The sequence below is a fragment of the Macaca nemestrina genome, chromosome 6, assembly GCF_043159975.1.
Source record: "Macaca nemestrina isolate mMacNem1 chromosome 6, mMacNem.hap1, whole genome shotgun sequence".
Taxonomy (NCBI): domain Eukaryota; kingdom Metazoa; phylum Chordata; class Mammalia; order Primates; family Cercopithecidae; genus Macaca; species Macaca nemestrina.
The window spans coordinates 97,569,746-97,597,212 of NC_092130.1; the positions used below are offsets into that span (position 1 = coordinate 97,569,746).

At 35.9% G+C, this 27,467-nt stretch overlaps 1 protein-coding gene and 1 long non-coding RNA gene across 12 annotated transcripts in view; one reads left to right on the forward strand and one right to left on the reverse strand.

The window, feature by feature from the left end:
* The window catches only part of LOC105475087 (homer scaffold protein 1), a 192,551-nt gene that overhangs the window by 102,429 nt on the left and 62,655 nt on the right, over positions 1-27,467 (forward strand). For 10 of the 11 annotated variants that reach the window (XM_071098773.1, XM_071098774.1, XM_071098769.1 and 7 more), the window contains exons 6-8: positions 8,527-8,683; positions 12,632-12,742; positions 13,352-13,432. In XM_071098773.1, the coding sequence (XP_070954874.1) occupies positions 8,527-8,683; positions 12,632-12,742; positions 13,352-13,432 (349 nt within the window). Of the gene's footprint in view, positions 1-8,526; positions 8,684-12,207; positions 12,435-12,631; positions 12,743-13,351; positions 13,433-27,467 lie in introns of those variants that run through there. The other variant, XM_011730081.3, reaches the window with a different exon arrangement.
* Positions 15,381-20,985, reverse strand: LOC139363838 (uncharacterized). Its single transcript, XR_011624900.1, has 3 exons — positions 20,867-20,985; positions 17,877-17,988; positions 15,381-15,497 (listed from the first exon to the last, which is right to left on the reverse strand). It is a non-coding gene; the product is annotated as an uncharacterized lncRNA (long non-coding RNA).

A 27,467-nucleotide genomic window follows, 5' to 3' on the forward strand; every position in this document is an offset into this window, starting at 1 on the left:
GGGGAGAAATGTGATATCTTCGATTTGTAGATTAAAGAAAGGAACTTTTCTTTTTCCAAAATTAATGTGAAAAGTATTGAGGGGTGTGGGTATAAGGGTTGAACCCATCTGAGATAGCTCACATGTAGAACTTCCTTCAGGGTATCTTTTGGAATTTATTATAAGTTGAAGTTGTATAGGGTATTCTAATAGGAGCATTTATTATACTTGATGAAAGGAATATATGAAGAAGCTACAAAGAGAACAGGGAGGATTGACCAAAATCAAAAACATTTTGCTTCCTAAATTGTATTTATTTATTTATTTATTTTTGAGACAGAGTTTCGCTGTTGTTATCCAGGTTGGAATGCAATGGTGTGATCTCAGATCACTGCAACCTCCGCCTCCTGGGTTCAAGCGATTCTCATGCCTCAGCCTCCCTAGTGGCTGGGATTACAGGCATGCACCACCATGCCTAACTAATTTTGTGTTTTTAGTAGAGATGTGGTTTCTCCATGTTGGTCAGGCTGGTCTCGAACTCCCGGCCTCAGGTGATCCGCCTGCCTCGGCCTCCCAAAGTGCTGGGATTACAGGCATGAGCCACTGTGCCTGGCCCTAAGCTGTATTTCATACTGCTCTAGAAAGACAGATTATTAAAGGAGCAGCTCATAAAATAGAGGAAGCAAGACTGTTCTCAGATTCAAATTTATAATACCTATGTTTATAGGTATTATAAAAATTTACTTTTGATATCTAAGAAAAAAGAAAATGGTAAAAAGAAAATTATTTGAGACCCTGCCTCACTGCCTTTGGGCATATAACTAGAAGTAGAATTGCTAGATTATATAATTCTAAATTTTTGAGGAACAGCCATACTGTTTTCCACAGCAGCTACACCGTTCTACATTCCTACCAACAGCGTACCAGGGTTCCACTTTCTCCACATCCTCATCAACCCAACCCTGATTTTGTTTTTTGATAGTGCCATCCTAGTGGATGTGAGGTGGTGTCTCATTGTGGTTTTAGTTTGTATTTCCTTGATGATAATGATGTTAAACATCTTTTCAAGTGCTTAGCACCTGTTTGTTTCTCTTCTTTGGGAAAATGTCAATTCAAGTTCTTTGCTCATTTTTAATTTTATTAATTAAAATTAATTAATTAATTAATGAGCCACCATGCCTGGTCATTACATTGATTTTGTATGTTGAACCATCTTTGCATTCCAGGATGTCTTCATTTTTTTTTTTTTTTTTAAGACAATCTTGCTTCATCAACCAGGCTGGAGTGCAGTGGCACGATCTTGGCTCACTGCAACCTCTGCCTCCTGGGTTCAAGCAATTCTCATGCCTCAGCCCCCTGAGTAGCTGGGATTACAGGCACCCACCACCACACCTTGCTAATTTTTGTATTTTTAGTAGAGACAGGGTTTTGCCATGTTGGCCAGTCTGTTCTCAAACTCCTGGCCTCAAGTGATCTGCCCACATTGGCCTCCCAAAGTGCTGGGATTACAGGCATGAGCCACTGCCTTGGCCTCTTCAGTTTTTAAATAGTGTTGTTCAAAGAGAAGTTTTTCAGTTTATGAAGTTCCTGTGATCAATTTTTTTAATGGACCATGTTTTTGGTATTGTATAATATCTAAGAAATTTTTGCCTAACCCAAGGTCACAAAGAATTTTTTCAAGTTTTATAGTTTTACATTTTATAGAAGTTTCATATTTTTAGTTAATTTGTGTATGGACTCTGAGATATGGGTTGAGATTTATTTATTTTTGTATGTGATTATCCAGTTGTTTTAGCATCGTTTGTTTAAAAGACTATTATTTCTTCTTTGAATTATCATACCTTTGGACCTTTTATAATTATCTTCATTTTAATAATTTTCAGATACTTTCATCTCTTTGTGTAGATCTACATTTCTGTCTGAGATCATACTCTCACTTATAGAACTATAATATTTCTTGTAGCACACATCTTCTAGTAATAAACTGAGCTCTTGTTTACCTGAAAAACTCTTTATTTCACCTTCATTTTGAAAGGTATTTTTCCTATGTGTAGAATTCTAGGATGAGAATTGTTTTCTTTCAACACTGTCACTCCACTGTCTTCTGGATTGCATCATCTGTGATGGAGTATTAATATACAGTAGTCCCTCCTTAACCACAGGGGACATATTGAAATACTCCCAGTGGATACCTGAAACCATGGATATTCCTGAACCCTATATGTATTATGTTTTTTTCTGTAGATACATACCTGTGATAAAGTTTAATTTATATAGTGGACACAGTAAGAGATTAACAACCTGAACTAACAATAAAATAGGACAATTATAGGAATATACTGTAATAAAAGTTATATGCATGTGTTCTCTCCCTCTCTCAAAATATTTTATCATACTGTAATATTTTCAGACTAGAGTTGACCATGTGTAACTGGAACCACAGAAAGAGAAACAATGGATAAGGAGCTACTGTAATTGTTATTTTTGTTCCTCCATGTATAATATGTTTTTGTGCTTTTTGCCTTTGTAGTTTCATGTCTTTTATTTTTTGAAAGTACTCATCCTTTATGTCTTCAGATATTTCCTCTGCCCTTCTCTCTTCTTCTTCTATGATTCTAGTTAAACATTTGTTAGACAGTTTATATGGCCCTTCATATGTTAGAAACTCTTTTTCTTTTTTCTCTTTGTGTTTCAGTTTGGCTGATTTCTGTTGATCTGTTTTCATGTTCACCGACTTTATGCAGCTGTGTCAAGTTCACTGAGCCTGTCAAAGGCATTCTTCACCTCTGTTATCATGTTCTTTATTTCTAACATTTCTATTGGATTCTTTCCCATAGTTTTCATTACTCTGCTAAAATTCACAATCTGAGTGAAAGTGATGTCCTTCTTTCCACTAACACCTTTAACATGGCTGTCTTACTTCCTTCTTTGATATATTCAAGATCAGATTAATCTCTGAGTATGATTCTGTTGATTGCTTTCTCTCTTGACAGTGAGTAGTGTTTTTTTTGTGTGTGTGTGTTTTTTTCTTGCTTTTTGGTACATCTTGTAATTTTTTTTTTTCATTGAATGCCAAACATTGCATGGAGGACAGTAATGATTAACACTATTTTCTCAGAGAAATGGGTATGACTCTTCTGCTAGGCTGTTAATATGAAAGTTAGTCCATTCAGGGGTTGAAATGGATTTTGATTTTGTTGTTGGTGTGGTTACTATGAGTATGCAATAGCCTTTAAACATCTCTAGCATTACCTTGTGCTTAGGGTTGCTAGAGGGTTCTACTCACTGCTCGATACTCATCTTTTGGTCATTTTTGTGTGTGTGCACACCTCAAAGAAGGTCTGTCTCTGCGGTCTTGACCTTCCTGCAATGGAAGGCTGCTATCATAGAGGGTAGAATGGGGTTCTCTGTTGTTTTTGTCCAGCCTCAGTCTTGGATAGACCCTTTGTCCCAGGATCTCAGAAATGAGGCTTTCTCAGTGATCCTGCTCCTCTCCCAGTAGCAGGTAAATTCAGCCTTGCGATATTTGAGAGTCTTGTTTAGGACTTTCCTGCCTCTGTCCCACAAGTTAGAGACCTCTGAATCCAGGACTATTTTCTGTTCCTCTCAACAGAGTTACAGAGTTTTATTCTCTTTGCCTCCAGCCATAACAGGTCTTTGCCTGAATCCAGATTAAATGGGAGAATGACAGGATTTAGGGGTATTCTTCTCCCATTGGTTTAAAATTTTGGTCCTGTGGAGAAGGGTCTTGGCTAGACTTTGTGAATTTCCCAAATGGAAGTCTCTCTCCCCTCATCCAGGATTCTTTCTCTAGTCTCTCTCTGCCTCTCCAGTCTTTCCCCTGAGAACCTGATAGAAGTCTGTGGTAAAGAGCCTGCAAGAGGGTACAAATTCCCTTTTGTATCTCTGGCTCCCAAGAGCCTTAGAAATGCTTTTAGTAGCCGTCTTGCTCATAAGTACCATTCTAAACATGAAATTGTGAAGTTATCTTCTTGATACATGTAGAAAATAAAATCATTACACGTACCTGGATTTTATCATTAACGTATAGTATATTTTAAGATTTTACCAGAGTTGTATCTTAAACTTGAGCTTCCTTGGGTCTAAATACCAACCAAATATGAAAATACTGGAAGATGCTAGGATGAATTTGAAGAATCTGCTAACCTACTTTAAACATACACTTCAACAATCAAGTGTTTTAAAATAATTGATGTGGTGGTGTAACTACCTAGACTACTCATATAAAAAGTACTTCTGCCAGTCGGTATTAAGTTGTAAATTACACCAAAACAAGGCAACTTGTTCAGGAATACCAACCTTTTCTTAAACAGGTTTATTGTAACTTTGGGAGGCCGAGACGGACAGATCACGAGGTCAGGAGATCGAGACCATCCTGGCTAACACGGTGAAACCCCGTCTCTACTAAAAAAAATGCAAAAAACTAGCCGGGCGAGGTGGCGGGCACCTGTAGTCCCAGCTTCTCGGGAGGCTGAGGCAGGAGAATGGCGTATACCCGGGAGGCGGAGCTTGCAGTGAGCTGAGATCCAGCCACTGCACTTCAGCCTGGGCGATAGAGCGAGACTCCGTCTCAAAAAAAAAAAAAAAAACAGGTTTGTTGTAGATTCTCCATGTTCCAGATCTACAGTGTTTTATAGATGAAATCCCTGTTATCGTATGTGCATGCATGATAGGTTTAAAATGGGAGTCAAGAAACTCCATATGATTCTACTACCCAAAACTAGTGTGAAATTCACTCCCTGATGTGAGAGCTAAAATATTTATATTTGAGGTTTTTATTAGTGTTGAAAACTTTATTAAAATAAAAGTGTTATAAAATGTACTACTCATTAATTAATTTGATCTGAGGTTGGCCTTGCACTTATTTCATAGTGAATAACTTTACTTTTCATTTAGTCAGCACATTGGTTAAGCATGCACAGATTGGCAAGCACCAGGCTTTGCTGGTAAGTGAAAGGATGGGTGTAATAACTGGAAAATACTTGTTGGAGAAAACTTGAATCAATGAAAGGAAAAAATGCAATCTGATAAACGGATTCTGAATAGAGAAAAAATTGGACAAATTCATAGAAAACAAATGAGAATCTGATTGAGAACAGCTTATCACAGAAAAGCCAGCTTGATTAGAACAGGAAATATAATCCTTGTACTTCAGTTCAGGAAGATGGGGCAAATTGATAGGCTACATAGTGTGCGTTTTAAAAATTATGTTTATTAGTTTGCCTGAGTTGTCCTAAAAAATGCTGTAGACTGGGTGGCTTAAACTATAGAAATCTATTTTCTCATAGTTCTGGAAGCTAGAAGTCTGAGATGAAGGCATCTTCAGGGCCGTTTCTTCCAAGGCCTCTCTCCTTGACTTGTAGATGGCTGTGGTCTCTTTTTATGTTCATGTGTCTGTGTCCTAATCTCCTCCTCTTGTAAGGACATCATTTATACTGGATTATGGCCCACACTAGTGACCACATTAAACCTTAATTACCTCTTTAAAGACTCTATCTGCAAATACAGTCATACTGTGAGATCCTGGAAGTTAGGACTTCAATATATGAATTTTGGAGGGACACAGTTCAGGCTCGTGCACAGAATTAAAGACGCAATCAGAGCTGGGCATGGTGGATCACCTGAGGTCAGGAGTTAGCGACCAGCCTGGCCAGCATGGTGAAACCCTATCTCTACTAAAAATACAAAAAAAAATTGCTGGGTACAGTGGCAGGTGCCTATAATCCCAGCTACTTGGGAGGCTGAGGCAGGAGAATCACTTGAACCTGGGGGGCGGAGGTTGCGTGAGCTGAGATCGTGCCATTGCACTCCAGCCTGGGCAACAAGAGCGAAACTCTGTCTTAAGAAAGAAAGGAAGAAAGGAGAAGAGAAGAGAAAAGAAAAGAAAATTGAAAGAAAAGGCAGAATGTAGGGATCCTCTTGAACAGTACTACTCAGTAGAACTTTTTGTCATGATGAAATGTTCTGTATCTTTGCCGTCCAGGGTGGTAGCCACTAGTCATGTGTGGCTGTTGAGTGCATGAAATGTGTCTCAAATTCAAAGCTGAATTTTTTACTTTAATTTTGAACTATTACATTTCAATAGCCACATGCTAATATTTGGATAATATAGATCTTGACTGATCTCTTTATTTGACATATAAAGAACTGAGAACCAAAGTGCTTGAGTGTTGGCTCCAAAGTTACATAGATAATTACTGAATACTTGTGATGTGAGCAGTTATAAAATGCTTGATGGATTTTACTGTCTAGTGACTATAAAATAAAACCCAGATAAATATGATAGAAAAACACCCTCATTTTAAAATTATTTCTCCTGCTATAAATATGTGGTAATCCATTTTACTTTATAATTGTGTAATTTTGACAAATAGATTTTAGGAGTAAATACTCGTTTTTTCTTCTAGTTAATTTTTAAAGAAGGGTTTGCTATTGACATATAACAACTGTTTAAATTAGTTCACTAAGATTTCAATTGTCAGAGTGAAGTTTCCATTTAAATAAAATGCATCTCTGTAGGGGGAAAAACTGGTAGGTGGTTTAAAGAAAAATCTATAATTCAGTTAGAGCAGGTGAATCCAAGCATGCTTTGCTCAGAAGACCTGAATCTGAAAAATCATTTCACAAAGGAAGAATAAGAAAAGAGCTTTCTTTTTCAGGATGGAAATGAATTGTTAAATTAATAGCTTAGCTTGTTGCTTAATTCTATCCTTTCATGTTTTGATGATATTTTCTCAGTAAACTTTAGGAATATTTTTCACTTTTCATTTTAAACTAATTTTAGATTTACAGAAAAATCACAAAAACTGTGCAGAGTACCCATATACCCTTCACCCAGCTTCCGTTAATGTTAACATCTTGTGTAAACATAACACAATGATCAAATCCAGGACAGTAGCGTTGATACAATACTAGTAACTAACCCTCAGTTTTCACCAGTGTTCCCTTTCTGTTCTAGGAACCTACCTAAGATCCCACCTTGCATTTAACTGTTATTTCTTGTTTCCTTCATTTTCTTCACATGTTTGAAGAGTTTCAGTTATTTTACAGATTGTCCCTCAGTTTGGGTTTATATGATATTTTCTCATTATTTGACTGAAGTTACACATTTATTGCAAGAATACTACAGACACAATCTTGTGTCGTTTTCTGTGCATCATATCAAGGGGTTCATGATGCTGGTCTGTCATATTTCTGGTGATAAGCTTTAGAAATCTTGGTGATGAAAACTATGCTTTTTAAATAAAATATATACTAAAATTACTATAAAATATCCATCAAATTTACCCTAGAATACAAATGACTTATCAAACCCCCAAAAAATGGTGATTGAAGAAACCTATAACCCTCCCTACTTAGTTAATGGGATGAGGTTAGTAGAATTTTACTAACAGAAATAAACTTCAATAATGAGAAAGAGAAACAACCTTTTTCTAATGAGGCAATTCTTTCTTCGTTGGAAAGTTAAGAAAGGAATTTTCAAGAGGAGTCTTTCCAACTAAAAGAATTGTCTTGTAGTAAAAAATTGTTTTAGTTGAGATACATAACTGTGGTAGCTTAACAAGTAGAACATTAAATGAGGAAAAAAGGTGATTGCTTTAGTCTTCTTGTTTTTATGACACTGGAATTATATCAGAAGTCAAGTCATTAGAACCAGTTTCTAGGCATAGCCTTTCCTATGAAATCAGTTTATTGTAGCAAATGTTTGTATTTTTGACATTTTAAGGTCCTGAATAAGATGAAATAAATCAACAACAATTTCAAAAGAAATACTACATTACATATCCCAAACCTTATGACATTTAAGCATCCTCATATGTTTTCATTAAGGAATGACATTATACTTTAGGGTTTGACACAAGTAAAAATATAATACATTGTTAGTTTTTTTAATAAATGTTTTTCAGGCTATAATGTTTATTCCTTAAAAGAGAATGGGTGGAAACTCTTCTGTAGATACCTGTATCTGTCATAATGAAGGTGGGAAACATTCCACGTTAAGCCTGGTACTTGGGTACTTTTTGTATTTCTTCACTTGCCAGGTTTAGGAATATTTTGGTGAAGTATTTGTGTTTTTTAGTATTTTGGGGTTGTCTTTGAAAACATTCTTAGTGCTGGTCATGGTGGCTTACATCTGTAATCCCAGTACTTTGGGAGGCTGAGGCAGGTGGATCACCTGAGGTCAGGAGTTCAAGACCAGCCTGGCCAACATGGCGAAACCCCGTCTGTACTAAAAAAATACAAAAAATTAGCTGGACATGGTGGCGTGCAGCTGTAGTCCCAGCTACTTGGGAGGCTGAGGCTGGAGAATCACTTGAACCCAGGAGGCAGAGGTTGCAGTGAGCCAAGATTGCACCTCCAGCCTTGGCAACAGAGCGACACTCCATCTCAAAAAAAAAAAAAAAAAAAAAAAGGAAAGAAAACATTCTTAGACTATAAACCCTACAATAGAACTGAGTACTGCTGTCCCTTCAAGGTAACAGTAGTTGGTGTAATGGATACAATTTTCTTTTTGTTTTATTTCAGTTCAGCAATCAGCAAACATTGGGAGGCTGAACTGGCTACCCTCAAAGGAAATAATGCCAAACTCACTGCAGCCCTGCTGGAGTCCACTGCCAATGTGAAACAATGGAAACAGCAACTCGCTGCCTATCAAGAGGAAGCAGAACGTCTGCACAAGCGGGTAATTTCAGGGCTGATGTCTACAGGGATTTAGGGCTAACAGGTTTTCTTGATCAGAAGAAATTTGCATGTAGATTCAGCACAGGAATATCTTCCAGTTCTAGGATGTCAGGACATATATATGGGTTGTATTATATGCATTTGTTTGGTTAAGAAAAATATTTTCCATAGTTTAATGAGAATGAAGAATATATGCCTTTTGAAGTCACTAAACCATGTTGATTCCCTGTATTGTCCATGGGGACTAGCAGTAATGCACAAAGTACATAAAAGCACTAATGTATTAATGCTAATTGATTAGTACTGACATGGTAGTTAAAGTGTGTGCTGAGAAAAAATTCAGGGAGTAGTTTAATTAGAATTTCAGCTTTGGGTGTTGACGGTGAAGCGGGAATGCTTTTTCCTGAGTTGTGCGGGGAGGGGATTCTCCATTTCTGGTTTACAAGATGAGAGTGTTCCAGAGTGTGAATTCCAGTTCTGCTGGTTATTATCTATATGATCTTCGATAAGTTATTTCCTTCTTCCAGCTCAGTATTCTCATCTGTAAAATAGGAATAACAAGTACTCTGTACAATTCCTGTGAAGATTAATTGAATACTTAATTGGCATGTAGTTGCACCGTGTCAAAAATATGTATCTGTACAATTCCTATGAAAATTTGTTGAGACACTTAAGTGCCATGTAATTGCACTGTCTCAATGAGTTGCAGTGAGTCAATAAGCTGCTTTTATTATTTTCTTTTTAAAGAAGGAATAATTTGAAAAATACAAGTAGAAAATTATTAACTTTGGTAATATTAGAGATTTGTTACAGAAAAAGAAAATCAGAAATTTCAATACCATTAATATCAGAAGCCCAAATAATTACTTGTAAAGTGTTTTAATGCTTCAGGCCAAGAGTTTGAGATTAGCCCGGGCAACATAGCAAGACCCCATCTCCATTAAATTAGCCAAGCATGGTGACACACACTGTAGTCCTATCTACTTGGAATGCTGAATGGGAAGGATTGGTTGAACCCAGAAATTGGAGGCTGCAGTGAATTATCATGGCCCCACTGCACTCTAGCTTGGGTGACAGAGCCAGACCTGTCTCTAAAAAACAAAAAAAAAACAAAAAAAGAAGTTTGTTTTTTTTTTTAAATTCAAGGCATAGAAGTGCTTCACCCAACAGATGCCTTTAATTTCTCTTTTTAAAAAGGATTCCAAGCTGGGCACATTGGCTCACATCTATAATCCCAGCACTTTGGGAGGCTAAGGAGGGCAGATTGCTTGAGCCCAGGAGTTCTAGACCAGCCTGGGCAATATGGCGAAACCCCGTCTCCACTAAAATACAAAAATTAGCTGGGTGTGGTGGCATGTTCCTGTAGTTCCAGCTACTCAGGAGGCTGAGGTGGGAACATCACTTGAGCCCAGGAGGCAGAGGCTGAAGTGAGCTGAGATCACACCACTGCATACTCCAGCTTGGGTGACAGAGCAAGGGAAAAAAAAGGAAATGGAGTTGAGACAGGGAGGAAAAGTTAGAAACCTGAGTAAATGTTATTCTATTCTGTGTATAAAAATTAACTTAGATGGGGGAAAGGAGAGTTGTTTAATGGTTATAGACTTTCAGTTTTGCAAGTTAAAAAAGTTCTGGAGATCTGTTTCACAGCAGTGTGAATATACATACTTAACACTATTGAACTACACACTTAAAATGACTAAGATGATAAATTTTTTGTTATATGTTTTTTACCACAATTAAAAAAAAAACAATTTATGACAATTATCATAGCCAGAAAATATTAAGGAGCTATCATGTAGTCATTTTTAATTGTGTATTGGACATCGTAAATGAGATGTTGCAGAGACCACAGATTTTGTTATTTTTGAACAATATTCAGTTTTTGTTTCAGCAGGCAGTTAAATTATTTGGGGATTATCTTGAATTTGTGGCGTTGTGTACTTATGCTTTGTTAGAATTCATTTATTTCAATTTTGCTGTAACCCTAGGGTAAATCACATTGTCCTAGGAAATCTTTATCTCTAAGACATAACCCTTCCAAGGTTTCACTGAAAAGCTTGAGGTATTTACCAAGGCCCTCTAATTTAGCAGGGACTAGCAGAACTTCAAACTGTCATCTCTGTGTTGAGTACCGTCACAGTTTAGTTCTTTCAGCCTTCCACCTCTTTTCCTACTCGTAGTTGTTCCAGGTGTTCTGCAGAGTCCTAAAATTCTCAGGCTCCTCAGAGAAATAAGACTACGGATCTCTGTTTGAGTTCAGTCAAGCAATGCAGCCAGACTGCAGAGTGCCTTCAGGCAAAAAGATGTGGAAATGTGTATATCACCCAAAGTAACTGCTTTCTTACAGATGTGGAAATGTGTATGTCACCCAAAGTGACTGCTTTCTTGCAGTCTTTTGCCCAATTTGGTTACTCACCAGGTCCTTCAAATAGTTGACTTTTACATTTTGCCCACAATTTGCAATTGTTTTCTATGGGAAAGTTACTCCAATAAAAACTATTTCATCATTATCAGAATTGGAACTCCCCTTAAGGAATTTATTATATAATGAGACAAAGAAAGCAAATACATATTAAACAATAACTGAAATAATTCCCAAGATTTTTGAACAGATGCTTGGTTTTATGAACCAGAGGAGAGCCTTGAAGGCTTGGGCAGATAGGAATGGCTTTCTGGAGAAAGTACGTGCTGAGCTAAGAGTTAAGGGTTTGGTTAGGTCCGAATGGTTTTCAGAGGCAAGAGAGGACATTCTAGTTAAATCAACAAGTTGGGAATGAATATCACTTGTTCTTAGGACAAGGAGATTTGCCTGCTTTTAGTTGGAAGTATGCACTGAATATCTTGGACAGTGTGGATGGTTGAGAAGGTTGGGGCCAATATACAGAGGATCTGAGGGTTTAGATCTGATATCGTAAAAAGATGAGCTGCTGGAAGTCTTTGAATGGCGGAATCACAGGAATGAAAGATGAATCTGTTAGCAATTTGCAGAGAAGAATAGGAAAAGGTTATAATTAAGTCCATTGGGAGGCTGTTGGTTTTGTTCAGGCCTGGGTGATAAGGGTTTATAACGAGGCTATTAGTATATAAGAAGAAAAGAAGAAAATTATTTAAGAGATAGAATCACAGAATGTAGAGGGTAATTCGATATTTGGAAAATGCCAGGGAGAGGGATTTATTCTGTTTCCTTAGTAGTCTAGAATTTACTATTTTCTAGTAAACCAAAATTTTGTGAGTACATGATATGTGTAAAGAGCTGCAATAGGGTGTGTGCGTGTGCGTGTGTATGTTTATGTTGACTTCTATTGTTGATTCTAGTTAGGGATGGTATAAATTTAAGGACAGTGCCCCTCTCTGTTCTCTCAAAAAATACCAAGTGCTCATTAAAAGTTATATTAGTCTTTGGGCCCTCGGTAAATTCTTATTGACTAACAAAATTTTATCTTACCCATAAGAGACACTATTGATGTAAAGTCATTCTAGTATCTAATGATTTAAGTTGTATTTTAAGCCTATTTTCTCTTCCAGATTCTCTTACATGTTGGAAATGTATTTGAAAAAATTCTCCTTCTGCAAAGCCAGTTTTCAGAACCCATATTGAATTTGAAGGCTACAGATGAAGGACAGATGGCCATATCTGATCTTGAATATGTTTTTGGAAGAAATTTTTAAAGAAGACTTTCATTATAGGGATTCTCTACTGTCATTAATCACTTAATTTTAAAGTTATCGTAACCTTTCCATGACCAAACCATGTAAATAATTATTTCCTTTGGTCTTTTTCCCTTTTCCTAGTTTTATATTCACTCTACCTTGAGTGTCTTAATATTTCTCAAATTAATTTTTATGTATTTATTCAGAATATACTCTTCACTTATTTGGGGCTATGTCTTTAGCAAGAAACTCTTTAAAGTTGAACTTTAAGTTAATCTGTGTTCTCATTTAATTTTAGGTGACTGAACTTGAATGTGTTAGTAGCCAAGCAAACGCAGTACATACTCATAAGACAGAATTAAATCAGACAATACAAGAACTGGAAGAGACACTGAAAGTAAAGGAAGAGGTATTTGCTGCTTTTTACTCATCTGTAATCTAGCTAACATATGTGTAGATTCCATGTCAAATTTAAAGGTATTTTATGGAATAAAGTCAGGTTGTGACCTTTTTTTTAGGATGAAATTTTTTTTGAGTGTTATTACACTTGCTCACATTTTCCCTATCCTTATTTCTGTTATTGTGAACTGTGGTGAGGCAGTCAGACTGAGATACCACCTATTGCCTTCCAGATGAGAGTTGCATTTATACAGTCAACAGAAAATCATTAGGGGTTAAATGGATTTTAAAAGCTGTTGCTTTCTCTGGGTTCCAGTCAAAACTTTAATATCTTAGGAAATAATTATATCCACAAAGCTTGAAGCAACATTAAAATGTTCAGATTGTTATTTCAAAGCAGTACTGTACCAGAACCACCAAGTTAGACTTGTTACTGTTGCTTAAGATTATTCCGTTCTAGACAACGTACTTATAAAGATAAATTCATCCCTCTAAAAGTCAATATGAAGGAATGTTTTTAAAATCATCTTTTTCTAAAATAAATAATTTCAGGGAAAAACAAGACCTTCCTTTTCCTTGATATAGTTTAAATACTAAGACATTTCTCTGCCTTTTCCAGGAAATAGAAAGATTAAAACAAGAAATTGATAATGCCAGAGAACTACAAGAACAGAGGGACTCTTTGACTCAGAAACTACAGGTGAGCTGTAGTAAAAATTGTTATTCATTTCTGCATGGAAAGGCATCATTTTTTCACATACCAGCGACTTTTTTTCTGAAACTCCATTTTGTAGGTTTTGGTCATTTTTCTTTTCCAGGACTTCTGATTCATGACTAATCTTTGATTTTTAAAAAGTTATTGGTAACTTCATCTATGTAGCTTATAATTATCATAGATGGTCATTTATAAATTGTAAATTATTTAGTAAATTCTTTTGGAAATTTCTACTTTTAATTAAAAAACAAAAATGCCCTGGGGTTGGGCGTAGTGGCTCATGCTTATAATTTCAGCACTTTGGGAGACTGAGGAAGATCACTTGAGCCGAGAAGGTTGAGGCTGCAGTGAGTTATGATCACACCACTGTACTCCAGCCTGGGCAACAGAATGGGATCCTGTCTTAATAAAAAGAAAAAGAGAGAGAGAGAAAGAAAGAACAAGAAAGAAAGAAACCCTGAATTTAAAGAAAAATTTGCAAATTGATTTTATTCAATTTCGGAACATTACTCTTTTTTTTTTCCCCCACAATGTACTAATGTATGAATTATACCAATAGCTGTGCCCTAATGGAACAAAAGTTAGTACTCTTCGTTCTTCAGTGTAATTAATTTTATTCACTTTCTTTCTGCATAAATAGTATGCTTCCTGATTCCAGTGTACAAAAAACATCATGTGTCAGTGGTAGTCAGACATGGTAAGGGAAGATTTCTCAGAATTCATTACCAAAGTCTTCTCTTGCCAGCTCAGGCACTTTTCTTACACCCTCAGAGTTAGGTGCCTCAATAAAGAAGGGTTAGGATGACTTTGGGGAGTAGAAATAAGTATATGTATAGAGTGAGGATTTTGGGATAAGGCATAATAAGAAGGACCTGAAAGCCCAGGATTGGAAAGAGGATCTAGATTATAAGAAGAACAGCAACATTTATTGAGTACATATCAGACACTGGGCTTAGCACTTTACCTGTATTATGCATTTAATCCATATAACAGTCATAATAACCCAGACAAAGAAACTGAAGCTTGGAGAGGTTAACTTGTCCAACCTATATGTAAATGGAGACAGTCAAATTTTAAAACCCATGTCTTTGACCACTAAAATAATGTATTTTATTATTTTAGTGGTCAAAGACATGGGCTTTAAACCCCTTCATAATAACCCTTCATGAAATAAACAGATTCCTTATATAAAATGGAATATTTCCCTCTCCCCTTCCCATCACTAGCTTTCAGTAGTCTGGGAAAAATGAGATCACTTGTTTTGGTTGGCCCTATTAAATGCTGTTTGTATATTTTAATTGTCCATATAGATTAGTGGTCATCAACTTGGGGCACTTTTGAAGCCCAGGGGACATTTAGCAATGTGTGCAAACATTTTTTATTTTCACAGTTGGGGGGCACCACTGATACCTAGTAGACAAAGCCAGAACTGCTGCTATGCCTCAGATTATCCAACCCCAAATGTCAATAATGCCAAGGTTGCGAAATCCTGATGTAGAACTTAAATATGAAGCATGGAATCGGGGCTGGAAGAAAGGGGGAAATTCAGTCAGTTTTGTCTTTCATTTGTTTTGGTTTTTGAGTACTTGCGATGATTCAGGCATATGTTAAGCACTTAACTTACATTAGCTCTAGTTCTCACATTAACAGTTGGGGTATCCCCATTTTCAAAGAGAAGACAGCAGTTCAAAGGTGTTAACAAGTTTAATTAAGGCACTTAGCTAGAAAGTAATGAGGCTTAGATTTATTTCATTCCAAAGTCTGTTCTTTCTGTATTACCACACTTCTTCAGGCAACAGTCAAGTCATCCTTAATGATTCTTTTAAAAAATATTTTCAGTTATATACACATTTACATTGTCTCACTTATGAAGAGAAACCAAGAGATGATATATTTATATCAAATTTCCATGTTGATAATTCTAAATGTATTTGAAGCCAGGCATAGTTGCTCATGTCTATAATCCCAGTGCTTTGGGAGATTGAGGGAGGAAGATCTTTTGAGGCCAGGGGTTCGAGGCCAATCCGGGCAACATAGCGAAATGCTGTGTCTACAAAAAATGAAACAGTAGAATTAGCTGGGAGTGGTGGTGTGCACCTGTAGTCCCAGTTGCTTGGATCACTTGAGCCTCACTTGAATTGGGAGTTGCATTGAGCTATGATCATACCACTGCACTCCAGCCTGGGTGGCAGAATGAGACCCTTTCTCAGTAAATGTGTGAATGAATGGATTTCATTATAGAGCAGTAATTGAATTTTATAGCTGGCACTTGAAATTGTGAATATAATTCTTACCCATCATTTCACTGAATATCAAAAATATCATCGAAACAACCTACCTGGAACAGGACAGGGAAGCTTTTAGAAAACTCAAGGATGAATTCCAAAAGCACAAGCTACAGAAAATAACATATTTTTTTCCAATTCAAAATAATTTCCTCCTCTGCAGCCTTCTCCCTCCCACAGAAACATCTTCTGTTTATCAAAAGTCCCAGCACCCTTGAACCTCCATTCATAAGTTCAGTACAGAAAATTGGGATCATTGAATTCCTTGGATGGAAAAGAATCCTGAAATTGCAGTATGTAGAGTTGGGTTAGAGGTATGAATGTGGATAGAAAATGTATAGTTATGGGTAAATTAAGGATACCATGATACAGTTTTTCTAATTTATGAGTTTTTGATATTTGGCAGTATTGGGATATTTGTTATAAATATCTATGAAAAACATGCCCATTGTAAAAAAATTAGAAAAATTTCAAAACATATACTTGGCAAGGTAAGTATAAAATCATAATTATATAATATTTAAAAAAATCATAATCCTATTATCTTAAGGCAAAGTAATTGGCATTTCCTTGTCCCAGTGTTTGTTTAGATAATATTTGCTTTACAAGAAATGGATATAGATGCAATTTTTTTTATATACGTTGTTATCTAACTTTATGTCATAAGCTCAATGGCTGCATAGAATTCTCCCATATAGAGGTATCATAGTTTTCTTCCAGCATTCCTATAGTAATGGCAATTTGTTGTTTCCAATGTTACGCTATAAATAAATAATATTACAACCTTTTTCATAAACCTTTGCCTTTCTGATTATTTCTTTAAGATAAACTTTCAAACAAGAATTGCTTGGTGTCAATGTTTTAAAATTTCTTATGCTGGGAAATTGACATCTGGAAAAGCAGGGTACCCACTGGATATTGGTACCCCCCGGACCCCTTCTTTGCCATCTTTTAAGAAATGAAGTGACTCAACTATTTAATTAATTTTTAAATTATGAACAACATTGAACAATTTTTCACATGCATTTGGTCTTTATCTGTATCTTGAAGTCACAAGTGCATTTTCACTTTAGAGCATGTGGAATATCTTTACCTGGAACTCTTTACCCAGATCTTCAGATGGCTGGCTTCTATTTTTAGTTTAGGTCTTAGTTCAGATGTTAATTTCTCTGACTTCCCAATTTACTCACTATGCTACAGTCCCCATACCCCATCCCAGGTATTTTTTTGTAGTATTACTATTTTTTATTTTCCTTTTAGTACTTATCACTATCTGAAATGATCTTGTTTTTTATCTATTTTGTTTTTAAACAATTTATTTATTTTTATTTCAATAGATTTTTGGGAACAGGTGGTGTTTGGTTACATAAATAAGTTCTTTAGTTAAACTTTTTATTTTGAAATAATTTCAGTCTTACAGAAAAGTTGCAAGAATAATACAGAAAATTTTTATATACCCTTTACTTACATTCCCCAAATGTCAATTTTGGCTATATTTGCTTTGTTTTATTCCGGATGGCTCTCTTCTCTCTCTCTTCCTCTCCCTTCTTTTCCCTCCCTCCCTCCCTCCTTCCACCCCCTCGTAAGACAGTGGTAAGTATTCATGTATTTGTATCTAAGCACATCTAAGCACAGAAAACGTAGAGTAAAAATACAGTAGAAACGATAGAAAAGATACAGTAAAAATACAGTAGAAAAGATAAAAAATTGTATACTTGAATAGGACACTTACCATGAATGGAACCTGTAGGATTGGAAGTTGCTCTGGGTGGGTCAGTGAGTGAGTGGTGAGTGAATGTGAAGACCTAAGATATTACCATACACTGCTGTAGACTTTATCAACACTGCACTTAGACTATACTACATTTATTTTTTAAAAATGTCCTTTCTTCAGTAATAAATTAGCCTTAGCTTACTGTAACATTTTAACTTCATAAACATTTAAAATTTTTTTAACTTTTTAGTTTTTTGTAATAGCTGCAAACATGAACACGTATTCAGCTGCACAAAACTATTTTCTTTATATCCTTAATCTAAAAATGTTTTTAAAACTTTTTAAACTTCTTTCAAAAAATGAAGACACAAACACATATATTAGCCGATGCCTACGCAGGGTCGGGATCATCAGTATTACTGTCTTCTACCTCTACATCTTGTCCCACCGGAAGGTCTTCAAGGGCAGTAACGCATGGAGCTGTCATCTCCTGTGATAACAATGCCTTCTTCTGAAATACCCCCTGAAGGACCTGCCTGGAACTGTCAGATAATTAATGTTTTTTTAAATAAGTAGAAGGAGTACACTTTAAAATAACTTTAAAAGTTTATTATAGTATAGTATAATAAATACATAAACCAGTGACATAGCCATTTATTTTTATCAAATATTATGTACTATACATCATTGTATGTGCTATGCATTTATACAACTGATAGCACGGTAGATTTATTTATATCGGCATCACTACAAACACATGAGTACTGCATTGTGCTGTGACGATATGGCAGCTGCTGGGTGATAGGAGTTTTTCAGCCCCCTTATAATCTTATGGGACCACTGTTGCATATGCTGGTCACAGTTGATCAAAACATTGTCATGCTGTGCATGACTGTATTCAATGGGAACTCTTATACTTCTTATTTGGTGTACTTGTTCTTTCTCACTTTCTTTTGTGATTACCTAAAGTTAGTAGTGATGTGTCTACTTTGTGAAGTTTCTTTTTCTTTTCTTTCTTTTTTTTTTTTTTTTTTTTGAAACAGGGTGTCGCTCTGTTGCCCAGGCTGGAGTGCAGTGGCGCGATCTCGGCTCACTGCAACCTCCGCCTCCCAGATTCAAGCTATTCTCCTGCCTTAGCCTCCTGAGTAGCTGGGACTACAGGCGCCCGCCACCACGCCCGGCTAATTTTTTGCATTTTTTTTGTAGAGACAGGGTTTCACTGTGTTAGCCAGGATGGTCTCGATCTCCTGACCTCGTGATCTACCCACCTCGGCCTCCCAAAGTGCTGGGATTATAGGCATGAGCCACTGCGCCTGGCTTTTTTTTTTTTTTTTTAATACATAAAAAAAAGATTTTGGCCAGGTGTGGTGGTTCACACCTGTAATTCTAGCACTTTAGGAGACCATGGCGGGAAGATTGCTTGGGTCCAGCAGTTTGAGACCAGACTGGACAACATGGCCAGACCTTGTCTCTACAAAAAATTAGCCAGATGTGGTAGCACCTACTTGTGGTCCAGTAGCACCTACCTGTGGTCCAGTAGCACCTACCTGTGGTCCCAGCTACATGGGAGGCTGAGGTAGGAGGAACATTTGAGCCCAGGAGGTTAAGGTTGCAGTGAGCCATGATTGTGCCACGGCACTTCGGCACTGGAGACAGAACAAGACCTGTCTCACCGAAAAAAAAAAAAAAAAAAAAAAACCCACAAAATTTTGATTAACTAGTAAATGCCACTTATGAATTTACCTTATGAATTTCTATTTTTATCTTATTTATTCCTGCCTTGTGCTTTGTTTGGTTTTTTAGGTTTCAGCATTTTGAAAGGGGATTTAATTCCTTTTTTTCATTCTTTCACTTTTGTTTATATATGTTTCAGGCTATTGATCTTCCTCTGATCATTGCTTTAAGTGTATCCCATAGATTCTGATATTTAATGTTTTCATTATTATTTCTGGAAATTCTGTAATTTTGACTTTATTTCCTTTTCATACAACAGCTGTATGAAAAGTATAAAAGGTCCCTTAATTTCCTGGTGGAAGGGTCTTTTTAATCTTTTGATTTAGTTACTAATTTCTAGTTCTGTTGCATTGGGATCACAGGGTTTTATTTGTATAATTTCTATGTTGCATAATTTACTGCTGCTTTTTTGGTGACCTAATATTTTATCAGTTTTTTTGAACGCTCCTTGTGTGTCTTGTGTACATATACTTGGATAGTGCTTTGTGACCCAACTGAAAATATTTTTTAGTAGAGAACTCATTCGTGTTTATTGATGTGATTTTTATGTTTGGTCTCAACTCATCATTATGTTATCATTTCTGTGTGTGCATTATATTAATAATTTTTCTATATGATGTGTTCTTTGCTCTTTTTAACTATCTTTTGCTTTTTAAATGTCTCTTAATATTTAAAATGGTCTTAATTTTGTTGTAATAGTTACCTTTGAACTTCCACCCCTTTAGAATGCTCCTAGTCACCTGTGTTCATATTTAAATATATACTATCTGGTTTGTTTTTTTGGGTTTTTTTGTTTGTTTGTTTGTTTGGTTTTTGTTTTTGAGACAGTCTCACTCTGTCACCCAGGCTGGAGGCCAGTGGCACAATCACAGATACCTACAGTCTCGACTTCCTGGGCTCAAGCATTTCTCCCTACTCAGCCTCCCGAGGAGCTGGGACTACAAGTGTATGCCACCAAGCCTGGCTAATTTTTAAATTTTTTGTAGAAATGGAGTTTCACTCTATTGCCTAGGCTGGTCTTGAACTCCTGGGCCCAAACAATCCTCCCACCTTAGCCTCCCAAAGTTCTGGGATTATAGGCATGAGCCACTGCGCCTGGCCTGGTGTGTTAGTTTTTAATGATATCCTTTGACTCTGAACTATTAACATACTTAACAATAATGTGCTTATTCTGCTTTCATTTTCCCCTTTCTCTTCCTGTTTTTCGGTTGCATTATTTCTACCTTGTCAGAATACTTAACAGATTATTTTTTAACCATCGTCTACATTTGTTTTAGTCTTTATACATTAAATATATTAAATGTTTACTGTCTTAGTCCTTTTGTGCTGCTATAACAGAAAACTACAATCTGGGTAATTTATAAAGAACAGAAATTTCTCACACTTCTGGCAACTGGAAAACCGAGGTCAAGGTACGGGCAGGTTTGGTTGTGGGACTGCTTTCCCCTTCCAAGATGTTGCCTTCCAGAGGGAATGCTGCCTCCTCACGTGGGGAAAGATGGAAGAGCAAGCCAGCAACACTGCAGAGGAAACCTCTTTTATAAGGACCTTACTCCCATTCATGAGGAGAGGAGCCCTCATGACCTAATCGTCTCTTAAAGGCCCTACTTCTTAATAGCATCTCATTGGCCATTACATTTCAATACTTGAATTTTGGAGGGGACACATTCAAATCATAGCACTCACCATCAGTCCTTTTTCTGAAGTTTCCACATGATCTCTTGGTTGGATAAAGCTTATCTTCTTGTAGATGGTTGCAAAAGAGCTCATGGATACATATTTTCTGAGATCTTGCTTGTTTAAACTTTTTTTTTCTTTCATATATTCAGTATTGGGGTGACAACTTGGCAAGATATTTAATATAAAATCCCTGGTTCATAATTTTCTTTCATTGAATTACTTGAAAATGACACTCCATTATACAAGGGTTTTGTATATCTCTTTTGAGAAATCTGATTCCAGTCTGATTCTCTTTCCTTGTAAGTTTTGGATTAATTTTACTTGTGTGCCCTGAGGATTTTTCTTTTATTTTTAAAATAAAGTTTAAATGATATACTAGAATATTTCACAAAATCCACTGTTGAGGATGTTTTCCCAGGTACACAGTGGGCCTTTTTAATTTGTATATCCAGGTTTTTCTTTATTTCTAGGAAGTTTTCTTGCATAAAAGTTTTAAATACTAGTTCTGTTCTAATGTGTTGTTTTTCTTCTTCAGGAGCTCCAATTTTATGTAATTTGATTTCTTGTCTTTTGCAACCTCTTTTTATTTTCTCTACTTTATCTCACTTTCATTCTCTAGGATTATTTAAAATAATAAGTAATAATTGAATGAAAAATAGTTTTATTCAAATCTATTTTTCCTTGGGTCCTTATAACTCAGTTTTCATTTCTGATAGATTTTGCCTTTTTCTTCTGTTTCTTTCATGAGTTCAATCAACCTTTCTGTTCTTTGGAGTTCTGTTTGTTTTACCCATTTCTATTCTAAGTTTTTCAATATATAATTCAAACTTGTTTTTAAATGCTTATTTGAGAATATTTAGTTCAGAGTGGAATATTGTGTTAGAGTTTTCTTCTGCTTCATAGTTGGTTTTGGGCAGATTCATCTACTCAAGTGTTTTTAGCATTTTCTATTTTCTATTTCCTTTTATAATAGTTGGTGTAGATGAAGATTTCTTACACATTTGCATTTTGTGGATAGAATAGCAGTGTGGGGTGGTTTATAAATTATTAGTTCAAAAACACCCTCTTTTGCAGAGACAGTTGGAAGAAAGATTGTATGTCCTTTAATAGTTTAATTGTCTTTGGTCTTAAATTTTCCTTTCTTGCTTCTTTTTCCCTTTACTCTGAAAGATTCTTTTCCTTTTATCTTCTGCTCTTTGGAATTGTCTTCAGCCTTTCTAAGACTACTTCCTCAAGTTTCGTTTATACTGTTAAGTTCCTTTCTTATAATCTGCTCTGGTTTTCTAGTTTTTTTTCGGTATTCTGGCATTCACACTGGTAATGGTCTTTCTCTTTCTTGGGGTTACCGTAGTTTAGTCTGAGGACTTTTGTTCTCTTCTGGGCATTGCCCCCACAACTCTGCCTTCCCTTTTGCAAAGGGTTAGAGTGAGAGCTTGAGAAATACCTCTGCTGGAAATTGGTGCTTATATTTTCTAATTAAAGGCAATTTGATGTTTGTATTGTTCTGTGTCTTCTAGTTATGTCAAAGTCATGGAATTTGCACACCTTTGTATAGTTTATACAGTTTGGGGAGGATAGTTGGTAGATTGCGGTATACATAGTCACTGTTACCATGGCTGCCCAGAAATCTATTCTGTTTACCTCTTTATTGCCAGTGTCTTCCTTTTAGAATGTATGTTCTATTAAAACAGTAATCATCTTTGTTTTATTTACTGCTTTATCCGCAATGCCTAGTACACAGAAGATGTAATTGTTGAATAAGTTCTTCAAAATGTGTGTGTATGTGTTTTACCCATTATTCTTTTAAATTATTCATACTTGTCTTGATTATTTATATTTCCTATTATATAGAAGGTTAACAATCTTATAGGGCAATAATACATCTTATTCATAAGAGTTTAAGATGTATATCAGATGTCAATTTTTCTACAGCTTTTATTTAGATTAAATGATGCAAGATTTAAGTTTATAGAAAATTAAAGCTGGGTTTGGTACTGTAATCTCAGTACTTTGGGATGCTGAGGAAGAAGGATTGCTTGAGACTAGGAGTTTGTGACCAGCCTAGGCAACATAGGACCCTGTCTCCACAAAAATATTTTTTAAATTGGCTGGGCATGGTGGTGTGCACCTATAGTCCCAGCTACTCAAGACTCTGAGTCAGGAAAATCAAGGGAGGGAGGAGGGGGAGGAAGAAAGAGGGAGGGAGGGAAGGAAGAGAAGGAAGAAAGGAAAGGAAGGAGGGAAGGGAGGGAAGGAAAGAGGAAGGAAGGAAATTAAGCTAATCTGCCCCATTGGTGGTATTTATAATTGTTATTTAATTTTATTGTAATCATTGTAGTATTTTAGGCTCTTTAACAAATACAGAGCATAACCTCCTGCCCAGTAGGATTTTATACTTTGTCTTCGCCTTTGTTTCCTTTTATTGATAGATAATATTTTACATATTTATGGGATACATGTGATAATTTTTACATGTGTAGTCTGTGTAATGATCACGTCAGGGTGTTCAAGGTATTCAGCTCCTTGAATACTTATCTGTGTGTTGGTAATATTTCAGTCCCTCTCTTATAACTACTTTGAAATATACAATATATTGTTGCTAACTATAGGAACTCTAGTCTGCTATCAAACATTAGAACTTATTTCTTCTATCTAACTGTAAATGTATACCCATTCACTGATCTTTTTTCATTTTCTCCTCCCACCATCACACCTTTCCCAGCTTATGGTAACCATCATTCTGTACTCTTATGTCCATGAGATCAAGTTCTTCAGGTCCCACTTATCAGTAAGAAGATTCAGTATTTGTCTTTCTGTACCTGGCTTATTTCACTTAACATGATGACCTCCAGTTCTATCCATGTTGCAGCGAATGAAATGATTTTACTCCTTTTTAAGGCTGAATAACATTCCATTGTACATATACCACATTATCTTTATCCATTTGTCTGCTAATGGACACTTAGGTTGATTCCATGTCTTTGGTATTGTGAATAGTGCTGTGATAAACATGCAAATGTGGGTATCCCTTTGATGTACTGATTTATTTTCCCTTGGACATATATCCAGTATTGGGATTACATGATTGTATGATAGTTTTTTTATTTTTAATTTTTAAAAAAAATCTCCAATAGTTTTTAGTAGTTGTACTGATTTACATTTCCACCATCATTGTGTAAGAGTGCCTTTTTCTCCGTATCCTCACCAGCATCTCTTCTTTTTTGTCTTTTTAATGATAGTTATTCTATCAATTCAATTCTGATGTTATCTAAAAGTGATAATAATGGCCAGTGTAATCACAGTAAGATGATAGCTTTTCTTTTTTCTTTTTCTTTTTTGTCTTTTTTTTTTTTTTTTTTTGAGACAGCGTGTCACTCTGTCACCCAGGCTGGAGCACAATGGCACGATCTCAGCTCACTGCAACCTCCACCTCCGAGATTCAAGCTATTATCCTGCCTCAGCTTCCTGAGTAGCTGGGATTACAGATGCCCGCCGCCATGCCTAGCTAATTTTTGTGTTTTTAGTAGAGATGGGGTTTACACCATGTTGGTCAGGCTGGTCTGGAACTTTTGGCCTTAGGTGATCCACCTGCCTCAGCCTCTGAAAGTGTTAGGATTATAGGCATGAGCCATCACCTGGCCATAAGAAGATATCTTATTTGGTTTTGATTTGTATTTCCTTGATGATCAGTGATACTGAGCATTTTTTAATATACCTGTTAGCCATAATATGTCTTCTTTTGAGAACTGTCTATGTCCTTTGCCTACTTTTTAGTGGAGTTATTTGTGGTTTTTTGTTGAGTTGTTTGAGTTTCTTGTGTATTCTGGATATTAGTCCCTTGTCAGATGAATAGTTTGCAAATAGTTTCTCCCATTCAACAGGTTGTCTCTTTGTTGATTGTTTCCCTTGCTGTGCAGATGCTTTTTAGTTTAATATAATCCCATTTGTCTATTTTTGTTTTAGTTGTCTGTGTTTTTGAAGTCATAGACATAAAGTCTTTGCCTACACCAATGTCCAGAAGTGTTTTTTAAAATGTTTTCTTCTAGTAATTTTATAGATTTAGGTCTTACATTTAAGTCTTTAATCCATCTTGAATTGATTTTTATATATGGTGAGAGATAGAGGTCTCACCCTATCTCTGAGGGAAAAGCTTTTCCTCCTTCATTATGATGTTAATTGTGGGTTTGTCACTTAGGCTTTTATTATTTTGAGACATGTTCCCTCTATACCTAGTTTTTTGAGCATTTTTATCATGAAGGGATGTTGGATTTTATCAAATGTTTTTTCTGCATCTATTGATAATCATATTTTTTTCCTTCATTCTGTTGATGTGATGTATCATTTATTAATTTCTCTGTTAAACTATCCTTGTTTCCTTGGTATAAATCCCATTTGATTATGGTATATCATCTTTTTGATACACTGTTGAATTCAGTTGGCTGGTATTTTGTTGAGGATTTTTACGTCTGTGTTTATCAGCGATATTGGCCTATAGTTTTCTTTTTTTGTTGTGTCTTTGTCTGCTTTTTGGCATCAGAGTAACGCTGGCCTCATAGAATAAGTTAGGAAAAATTCCCTCCTCTTCAATTTTTATGGAATAGTTTGAAGGGGATTGGTATTAGTTCTTTATTGTTTCGTAGAATTCGGCAGTGAAGCCCTCTGGTTTGTACTTTTCTTTGTTTGGAGACTTCTTACTACTAATTCAGTCTTGCTACTCGTTATTGGTCTGTTCAGGTTTTCTGTTTCTGATTCAAATCTTGGTAAGTTATAAGTTTCCAGGAATTCATCCATTTCCTCCAGATTTTCCAGTTTGTTCGTGTGTACCTCATACTAGTCTCTCGTAATCTTTTGTATTTCTGTAGTGTGAGTCGTAATGCTTCCCTTTCCATTTCTGATTTTGTTTATTTGGGTTTTTTTTTCTTCTTGGTCTAGCTAGCGATTTATCAATTTTGTTGATCTTTTCAAAGAACCAAATTTTTGTTTCATTGATCCTTTATTTTTTTGTTTTGTTTTTTGGTCTTTATTATTTCCTTTTGCTATTTTGGGGTTTGGTTTATTTTTGCTTTTCTAGTTTTTGGGGCACATTGTTAGATTGTTATTTGAAATCTACGTTTTTGATGTAGGCATTTATTGCTATAAACTTGCCTCTTAGTACTGCTTTTGCTTTTGCTGTGCCACATGGAGTTTGGTATGTTATATTTCTGTTTTCATTTGTTTCAAGATATTTTTTAATTTTCATCTTAATTTCCTCATTGACCCAATAGTTGCTCAGGAGCATGTTGTTTAATTTTCATATATTTGTATAGTTTCCAAAGTTTTTCTTGGTATTGATTTCTGGTTTTATTTCATTGTGGTCTGAGAAGATAATTAATACGATTTCAATTTTTAGAAATTTGTTGAGACTTGTTTTGTGGCTTAACATATGATCTGTCTTTGAGAATGTTCCATGTGGTAATGAGAAGAATTGTTGTGTAAGATGTTCTGTAGGCCAGGTGCAGTGGTTTACGCCTTTAATTCTAGCACTTTGGGAGGCCAAGGTGGACGGATCACAAGGTCAGGAGTTTGAGACCAACCTGGCCAACATGGTGAAACTCCGTCTCTACTAAAAATACAAAAATTAGCTGGGCATGGTGGTGGGTTCCTGTAGTCCCAGCTACTCGAGAGACTGAGGCAGGAGAATCGCTTGAACCCGGGAGGCAGAGGTTGCAGTGAGCCGAGATCACACCACTGCACTCTAGCCTGGGCAACAGAGCTAGACTCCGTCTCAAAAAAAAAAAAGTCTGTTAAGTCTGTTTGTTAACTACAATCTGTCCAAGGCCCAGTTTAAATACAATGATTCTTTGTTGATTTTCTGTCTTGATCTGTCTAATGCTGAGACTGGGGTGTTGAAGTACTACACAAATTACTGTATTGGAATCTGTCTTTCAATCTAGTAATATTTACTTCATGAATTTAGGTGTGCCAGAAACATATATATCCTCTTGCTGGATTGATCTATCACTATATAGTGACTTCATGTTTTCTACTGTTTTTGGCTTAGGGTATATTTTATCTGATATAGGTGTAACTACTCCTGTGCACTTTTGGTTTCCATTTGCATGGAATATCTTTTTCCATATGTTTACTTTTGATCTGTAAGTCTTTTTACAAGTAAAGTATGTTTCTTGTAAGCAGCATATAGTCGGTCATAATTGTAATCCATTCAGCCAGTCTGTATCTTTTAAGTGGAGAATGTAATCCATTTTCATTCTAGGTTACTGTTGATATTTGAGGTTTTGTTCCTGTCACATCGCTAATTGCTTTCTGGTTGTTTTGTTGTTTGTTCCTTGTTTTTTCTCCTGTTGTTCCTTGTGATGATTTGGTGTAGTGATACCATTTGAATCCTTTCTCTTCCTTATTTGTGTGTTTGCTTTAACAATGTTTTATACTTTCATGTGTTTTCAGGATGGAAAATGTCATCCTTTCATTTCCAGACTTAGAACTCCCTTGAGCATTTCTTGTAGGGCTGATATACTGATGATGAATTCTTTCAGCCCTTGGTTTTCTGGGAAAGACTTTATTTCTCCTTCATTTACAAAGGATAATTTTGCTGGATGTAGTATGCTTG